General features: G+C 41.4%; 1 protein-coding gene across 1 annotated transcript in view; it reads left to right on the top strand.

Moving 5' to 3' along the window:
• Positions 1-9,422, top strand: part of pot1 (protection of telomeres 1 homolog) — a 213,094-nt gene that overhangs the window by 170,045 nt on the left and 33,627 nt on the right. The window contains exon 10 of the mRNA XM_037683052.1: positions 6,472-6,560. Coding sequence (XP_037538980.1) covers positions 6,472-6,560 — 89 coding nt within the window. The remainder of the gene's footprint in view (positions 1-6,471; positions 6,561-9,422) is intronic.

The raw sequence follows: 9,422 nt of genomic DNA, 5'->3' as shown, positions 1-9,422 counted from the left end.
CATCTGAATCAACGACGTAACTCTAAACACCTGCAAAAGATTCCTGAGGCTTTTAAAAACTCCCAGCCTTGTTCATTACTCAAAACCACAATCATGGGTAAGACTGCCGACCTGACTGCTGTCCAGAAGGCCATCATTGACACCCTCAAGCAAGAGGGTAAGACACAGAAAGAAATTGCTGAACGAATAGGCTGTTCCCAGAGTGCTGTATCAAGGCACCTCAGTGGGAAGTCTGTGGGAAGGGAAAAGTGTGTCAGAAAACGCTGCACAACGAGAAGAGGTGACCGGACCCTGAGGAGGATTGTGGAGAAGGGACGATTCCAGACCTTGGGGGACCTGCGGAAGCAGTGGACTGAGTCTAAAGTAGAAACATCCAGAGCCACCGTGCACAGGCGTGTGCAGGAAATGGGCTACAGGTGCCGCATTCCCCAGGTCAAGCCACTTTTGAACCAGAAACAGCGGCAGAAGCGCCTGACCTGGGCTACAGAGAAGCAGCACTGGACTGTTGCTCAGTGGTCCAAAGTACTTTTTTCGGATGAAAGCAAATTTTGCATGTCATTCGGAAATCAAGGTGCCAGAGTCTGGAGGAAGACTGGGGAGAAAAAAATGCCAAAATGCCATAAGTCCAGTGTGAAGCACCCACAGTCAGTGATGGTCTGGGGTGCCATGTCAGCTGCTGGTGTTGTCCACTGTGTTTTATCAAGGGCAGGGTCAATGCAGCTAGCTATCAGGAGATTTTGGAGCACTTCATGCTTCCATCTGCTGAAAAGCTTTATGGAGATGAAGATTTCATTTTTCAGCACGACCTGGCACCTGCTCACAGTGCCAAAACCACTGGTAAATGGTTTACTGACCATGGTATTACTGTGCTCAATTGGCCTGCCAACTCTCCTGACCTGAACCCCATAGAGAACCTGTGGGATATTGTGAAGAGAAAGTTGAGAGACGCAAGACTCAACGCTCTGGATGAGCTTAAGGCCGCTATCGAAGCATCCTGGGCCTCCATAACATCTCAACAGTGCCACAGGCTGATTGCTTCCTTGCCACGCCGCATTGAAGCCGTCATTCATGCAAAAGGATTCCCGACCAAGTATTGAGTGCATAACTGAACATGATTATTTGAAGGTCTGCGTTTTTTGTATTAAAAACACTTGTCTTTCATTGGTGGGATGAAATATGCTAATTTTTTGGGACAGGCATTTTGGGTTTTCATGAGCTGTATGCCATAATCATCAGTATTAAAACAATTAAAGACCTGAAATATTTCAGTTGGTGTGCAATGAATCTGAAATATATGAAAGCAGTGGCGGATTCACCGTCGGGCACGACGGGACACTTCCCGGTGGCCTGGTTGCCGAGGAACGGGACTAAAGGCTCGGTTCGGGTCGCACAGACTTTATTATTTTAAATAAACAATTCACTTTTGCCTGGGCTCAGGTCTCACGCTGCACTGCAGCGACGGAGAAAGCCTGGCACATCCCACGGCCGGGCCGGCCCCCTCCCTTCCTTTTCTGTGTGTCACAGAGCAGAGACACACACACACACATTGCGCCCGCCCCCCTCCCCGCCCTAGGACTCGCGCTCCCGACGGTGTTGGCGCGCGGTGCGTGCATCTCTGAGTTGTAGAATGGAGCAACAGAGACAGCCAAAGAAGAGGAAAGGTGGAGCAGAGAGAGAGAGGATAAAAAAGAGAAAAGCTCTGGCCGCGGATGCTGCTAAGTGCTATAAATTAATGTTTGTTCGTAATGGAGCAGGTAAGAGAAACACTTGTGTTGAAAAAATTGAACTCTGGCACAGTTTATCAGCACAGCTTAATATCCACATGCTAGCTTCACTTTGAGGGACCTAAGTGGGCCAAAACTGACTTAATATAACAAATGTTTTTAAGTTTTTACAAAGAATATTGCAAATTTTATAATATGGGTTAGGATCTGAAAAAAGTTTAATGTTGAAATGTCTAGGAATTCAGATTTTTTTGTATCTAAAAAACTTAAGTTAGGACCTCTGGACAAATAAAAAAAAAACTTGTTGAAACTTTTGTCTTTAATCCAAAAAACTAAGTTCAGTCTGAGGAGTTGCAACAAGCAATCACGATCTCTCATTTGTTGTATGAAACTATGATTGACTGTCATATTCCTAGTGATTTTAAAAGGGCTTATGCATAGCAAAATATAGGGCAACATAATTTCAGTTTATGTGATTTGAGGACGAATTATTGCACCACAGAAGAAAGATTTATGTAGGTATTCAGTTAGACGTGTGCAAACAACATGCATTCAAAGTGCGCTCAATTGAACTCAGTCTTGGTGGTTTGCGTTAATCAGGTGGTGGTGGCCTGGGATGGTATCAAAATTCCCGGCCTGGATTATTGTCCCAGTCCGCCCCTGTATGAAAGTTTCATTTTTATCATTACATTATGGAAAATAATGACCTTTATCACATAATGCTAATTTTTTGAGAAGGACCTGTACATTCTTATTTTATGAGCTTAACTCATAACTGATAATCAAAACATATATTTACACCTCATACTGCTACAGAATGTCCAAAAGTCCTGTAGGATTTATTTATTAATATACCTATATTTATTTTTGGCGGGTGGGGGATTTTATGCCAGAATATACAAACCGATTCCAAAAAAGTTGGGACACTAAACAAATTGTAAATAAAAACTGAATGCAATGATGTGGAGGTGCCAACATCTAATATTTTATTCAGAATAGAACACAGATCACAGATCAAAAGTTTAAACTGAGAGAATGTATCATTTTAAGGAAAAAATCTGTTGTTTCCAAATTTCATGGCGTCAACAAATCCCAAAAAAGTTGGGACAAGTCCATTTTTACCACTGTGTGGCATCCCCCCTTCTTCTTACAACACTCAACAGACGTTTGGGGACAGAGGAGACCAGTTTCTCAAGTTTAGAAATAGGAATGCTCTCCCATTCATGTCTAAGGTCGTTTTCACACCAGATAGTCCGGTAGACTCGGTTCGGTTCGGTACCAATATTCATGAGCTTTTGTTTACATTTGAGCTGGTGAGTTTGCATTCACACTACACTGTGCAGTCGAGTCAACCTGTTGAACCAACCTGTTGAACCAACCAGTTGAACCAACCTGTTGAACCAACCTGTTGAAGCAACCTGTTGAACCAACCTGTTCCCCCGCTCGCCTGTGGGGGCGCTGCACCAAGAACTACTGAAAGAAATGACACAAAAACCTCTGAAGACACGTCTTCTTCTTCTGTAAATAAAAATAAAAACGAAGTGGCATCAAGTTTTAGCAGTTTAGGAGTTATATTTTGTCATTTTTCAAAAATGGACTCATCATGAGCAGAAGATGAAACAGAAGACCATGGAGAATGTTGTTTTTCCACACAAGGCAGCTGACGGCTCCATATAAGGTAAAATAAATGCGTGTTTGTTTACCCTGCGGAGCGGGACCCGGTCGTTTACATTCACACTGTACTCGAACCATGCTGGAGTTCGCTTCTACCGGACCGAGACCTAGGTTTTAGCCTGGGCCAGAATTCGCCTTTTTGTTCCGTGACAGAGTTCGATGGTGCGTTCACACCTCCCTAAATGAATTGGACTTTCAAGGAAAACGAGCTAGAGTTCGATTAAAGCAGACAAAACAGGGCTAGTGTGAATGCACCCTAATACAGGCCTCTAACTGTTCAATTGTCTTAGGCCTCCTTTGTCGCGCCTTCCTCTTTATGATGCGCCAAATGTTCTCTATAGGTGAAAGATCTGGACTGCAGACTGGCCATTTCAGTACCCGGATCCTTCTCCTACGTAGCCATGATGTTGTGATTGCTGCAGAATGTGGTCTGGCATTATTGTGTTGAAAAGTGCAGGGTCTTCCCTGAAAGAGATGACGTCTAGATGGGAGCATATGTTGTTCTAGAACCTGAACATAGTTCTCTGCATTAATGGTGCCTTTCCAGACATGCAAGCTGCCCATGCCACAAGCGCTCATGCAACCCCATACCATCAGTGTAGTGAACTTAACCTGATGTCAAAACTAAGCCTAAGGTCAAAACCCTTGACCTTAAGAACCTTGTGGGACAGAAACTGTCATTTCATTTATTTGAATCCAGAAATACAGGTTCACCCATCCTGAGACTTTCCTTCTTGAAAATCAAGTGAAAGAACACTCTCTTTTTTATTATCATTACTATTTTACAAATGTTGATAATCAAAGTGTCTTAGTTCAAACCATTTTAGATGTTGCAGTGAACTAATCAATTTTATTAACTGTGAAACAGTGTAATGATTTTTTAATGCTTATGCAGAGTTAGAATTCATGTTAAGGTCCGTTACAGATTTTTATGCATTTTCTGATTTCTGTCTTTGAATGAGCAAGTGTGCGTTTTCCAAGGTCAGGAGTCGAAGCAGACATGTGTTGGAACAACTGTCTTGTTTACATCCTCTCAGACGTCAACGGAGGAGTTGGCACCTGTTTCTAAAACTCGCCAAAACAAAACTCTCTCTGTCTCTGAGAACAGTTTAATCTGTTCCATAACAATTCTTGCTGTTTTCTGACTTCTAGTAACCGCTTACATCACAAAACACACCCCTGTCTGGTTGATATGGACCAATCAGGGACGCCCAAATGAACCGGGAATAGAGCTCTTTAAATTGCCGGTACTTCCTAGTTCTCGCAGAGTCTGAGCAGTTCGGTGAAGGGCGGAGAAGTTCTGTGAAGTCGTTTGGGAGAACAGAAGTCCAGCATGATAAGGCTCCTCCGAGTTGGATTATAACATCTTCCACCTCTGCGTGGAACTTCTGAAGGACTCCCCTTATGTGAAGTCCACTTGCTGATGTGAGCTTGTGTCGGACGGAATCTCGTCACTACTTCGGACGAGTCACAGCCATCCTATGGAGACGCTGGACAGGTAGCATTAACTGGACCTCCATATCTGCTGATTAATCTTCAAAAAGGTAATGAGTCAAGTTTCCTACCAAAGCGTACCGAGGAAAAGCTGGGTTCGGATGGAGAGTGTCGGTTCTGGTCAACACTTCCCCTCACACACCATCTTTTACTCCCTTTAAACTTCATTTCCATCTTTAAATTCTTCTCTCAAGTAGAAATCCTCCAGATAATTTAGAAATGTCTGTGTAAAGTGCTCATCCACCGCCGTGTGGATAATTGATCATAATTGTACAGTTTTCATTAATGTCTGCTGTTCTGCTGAAGAGTGGAAACAATCGCCGCATTGTTTCTCACCACCTGTAAAGCTGTTAATTATGTTGTTATTTTCATATTTTGCCAAATTAATGTAAATGTTTGATGTTAAACTTTGATTCTGTAAAATAAATGACCGCATTCATTTTGATGGGTCAAAGATAAATGACGTCTCACGTTTACATTTCATTAAATTCAATGCACGTTTTATTCAGTCCAGAAAAATGAAGAATCCGTTTTAATTGATGAATATTTCGCAGCATCTGTTCATCTACATAAGCGACGCAGGCTTTTGAACGGAGCGTTGATAACAACTTGGGCAATCCTTGTCCTCTCTGGTCCGGATGACATGGCGTCCCAGTGTTCCATAAAGAACTTCAAATCATGACTCATCTGACCACAGAACAGTCTTCCATTTTGCCACACTCTATTTTAAATAATCCCTGGCCCAGTGCAAACGTCTGAGCTTGTGGAGCTTGCTTAGAAATGGCTTCCTCTTTTCACTGTAGAGTTTCAGCTGGCAACGGCGGATGGCACGATGGATTGTGTTCACTGACAATGCTTTCTGGAAGTATTCCTGAGCCCATTCTGTTATTTCCTTGACAGTGGCATTCCTGTTTGAGGTGCAGTGACGTTTAAGGGCCCAGAGATCACAAGCATCCAGTAGAGTTTTACGGCCTTGACCCTTACGCACAGCGATTGTTCCAGATTCTCTGAATCTTTTGATGATGTTATGCACGGTTGATGATGATAACTTAAAAGTCTTTGCTATTTTACACTGGGTAACACCATTCTGGTATTGTTGCACTATCTTTCTGCGCAACAATGGTGGAATTGGTGATCTTCTTACCATCTTGGCTTCTGAGAGACACTGACACTCTGAGAAGCTCTTTTTATACCCAGTCATGTTGTCAATTGATCTAATTAGTGTTAATTGGTCTTTCAGCTGTTCGTTATATGCTCAATTTCCTTTTTCCATCCACTTATTGCTACTTGTCCCAACTTTTTTGGGTTTTATTGACACTGAAATTTTGAATCAACATATTTTTCCTTTAAAATGTTACATTTACTCAGATTAAACTTTTGATCTGTCATCTATGTTATATTACAAATAAAATATTGACATTTGCCATCTCCACATCATTGCATTTAGTTTTTATTCACAATTTGTTTAGTGTCCCAACTTTTTTGGAATCTGGTTTGTACCTTGTTTAGGAGCATTTATGTGTTTGTGGTCAATGTCCCAGAACCTGAAGTTCTTGCTCTTCTTGCCTTTTCCCTGTAGAGTTTTGGAATTTTTACCTGAGGACCGGGAGCAGGAACTGAACGACTTGGAGCTAATTGAGGTCTGGTGCACTCCGCCTGAGTCTTTGGGTAAGAAAGATGTTTGCAAGTCAAGTGTTATGTTGAATATGGTTTCAATTCAGCTATTTAAAAGTTCTCTGAAGATCAGTATATGCTTTTTCTGCTTCAGCTTGCATCTGACTAATCTTTTTCCAAGAGTTTTTGTTGATTGGTATTTAAAATAACTGACCTAAGACTGGATGATGACCCCCTACTACAACACAATAAATAAGGCAAATTGACAATAAGTTATTTTAGGGCAAAAGAAAGAGGAATTCAAACCATGATTCTAACGCTCTTCTAGATTTAAATCCTCTTACAGTCAATTTAGTTTCTAAAATACTACATTACATTCATGTAATCTTACTCTAAATTAACTGATTTCTACTTTTAATTAAACTTGTACGGAGGCTTTGGACTCAGTTGTCCCACTTAAGCTGAAGCAATCAAAGCCAAAGACAACCCTGGTTGGATGAACGCACACGCAAACTCAGACGTGAGTGTAGGCATGCGGAGCGCCGGTGGAGGAAAGATCATATTCAGGTTTCTTTGCAAATACTTAAAGATGGACTTGCCAATTATCAGAGAGATGTTAAAGCTGCAAAATGTACCATATTTTTCGGCATATAGTCACAGTTTTTTGCATAATTTGCATTTCCTGCGACTTATAGGCCGAAGTGACATATTTATGTATTTTTTTTCCCCCCATATTTATAAACCATTTTTTGGCTGAGATATGACCGTTTTCATTCATTCTGACTGACAAAAAACAAATTAAAAAATTTGAGCAGTACCATTTTCAGCCACTTGATGGCAGCAGAGTAGTAATAGGTTTATGGCATGCTGTTGTATCATGTAATAGGAAAGCGTGGCTATAATGTTAAATTCAAAAAAGTTACAACAAAAACGTTGGTTACGTACCGTAACCCCAGATTCTATGAGTATAGGCGTAGCCCTTTAAGGCTGTCGCTTGTGGGTTTTATCCCGTCACGCAATGCGTCGCACTGAAAAATTTAGTCCACAGCCACCTGTCGTGTGGGCCCCACCCGGTCTGTATAAATTACATTGAGAGCAGGTAATCGGCTCCCAAATAGCTTTTTTTTTCCAGCCAGTTAGGAGCCAGTGAGGCCCAGAGCTTAAAGGGCTACGCCTATACTTATAGAATCTGGGGTTATAGTACATAACCAACATTCTATTTCGTATAGGCTTCGCCCTTTAAGGCTGTCGCTTGTGGGTTAAGGGCGAAGCAGGATGTAGTCTTTGCCTCACTGGGTCCATTCGAACACCGTATGAAGCGCCCTCTTGTAGTAAAAGACATTTTATCCCTCAGCCCTCCATGTGCGTAAATACGCGCTGCTTAATTACGCGCACCATGTACAGATGCGTGCTGCGTAATTTACGCATTCCGTGTACATGGGCGCCCGGAGAGAAAAGTTCTCGACGGGAAAAAGGGGAGAGGCTGAAAAAACTGTGAACAGATTCAAAATAAATGAACTGATTAGTAATCAAATAAACTGATTGGTAACAGTATTCATGAACTGATTAGTGACATTAGAACAAAAACCAACAGTCACAAACTTGTGACTGATGACAAATATCTCACTGTAATTACATGCAGTCAGATGTGAGTTTAAACGAAGTTCCATGAAAACAATGAGATTCGTTCTGATAAGGCACCGAGGACAGAATGTGTCATGGAGTGAGCCGACATATCATGCAGATGGAAGCGAATAAATGAGCAGGGCGATGACCATGTGGCTGCAGTGCAAATATCCTGCTTTGTCATATGTAGTGAACCTGATCTGACCTCAAATCTGATCAGATGGACAGAGACTGTTATTTCATTGATCTGCATCCAGAAATACAGTTTGAGCCATCTGGAGACTTTCTTTCTTGAATTAATCAAGCAGAAAAGACAATCCTCTATGATCATTACTATTTTACAAATGTTTGATAATCAAATTGTGTTAGTTCACTCAATGCTTACAGGTTGAAGAGAACTACTCATTTTTATTTTACATAAACAGTAAGTAATGATTTTTATTCTTCATTCAAAGAAGAAATCAGGTTAATATGCATTTCTTGATTTTTCTGTCTTCAATGAGCAAGTTTTGTAAGTATGTTAAAGGTCGAGTCTCGGTCAACTAAAATGTTTACTGAGAAGAAATGTCATGTTTAAACTTTTTCAGAAGATAATAGGAGTTTGACTCCACGAAGTCTGGTCTTTCTCCAATAATCTTTTCTGTCTGTTAAACAATCTCATTCTCTGCCCTTGACTTTGATAACATCTTACGTCACAAACCACACCTCTATTCTGGTCCATCCACGAATCAGAAAGCTCTAAATTGACCCGGAAGTCAACTCATTTAAAATGTGGCAACTTCCCGGTTCTACTCATGAAGAGAGTGCTAGAGTGCTGAAGAGTGATGGAGTTAAAGTGTAAGAGTGTAACAGAGCTCTAACTCATGAAGAGAGTTAAAGGATCCAGATGCAGAGACGTTTTGGGATTATAACTTCTGTTTGAATAACCTCGTACGACTCTCTAAGGGTTTGGCAGTCCTCACGGAGACGCTGAAAGAGTCAGAAAGGAACCCTACGCCAACGCTGATTTTATCATCAACCAGGTAGAAGGTTCTATTTTCGACCAAGTGTACCGTGGGCAAGCTGAGATCTGAAGGAGCGTGCACGTTTCTGGTCAAACAGATTAATTCCCTCACACATCTCTCTGTAAGATAAATCTCCATTTCCATCTTAAACTCTCCTTTCTCCTAAAATCAGTACAGATATTTTAGAAATATCTGAAGCAAATTCCTCAGTCACCGCCGTGTGATTGATGTCCATTATCTGTGAAACTTGTCTGTTATTATTTTCATATTTTGCCAAATTAATGTA

Source organism: Nematolebias whitei, chromosome 10 (genome assembly GCF_014905685.2).
Source record: "Nematolebias whitei isolate Nwh7 chromosome 10, NemWhi1, whole genome shotgun sequence".
Lineage (NCBI taxonomy): Eukaryota > Metazoa > Chordata > Actinopteri > Cyprinodontiformes > Rivulidae > Nematolebias > Nematolebias whitei.
The sequence above is the reverse complement of the archived record's forward strand: the minus strand, read 5'-3'. Positions and strand labels throughout refer to the sequence as shown.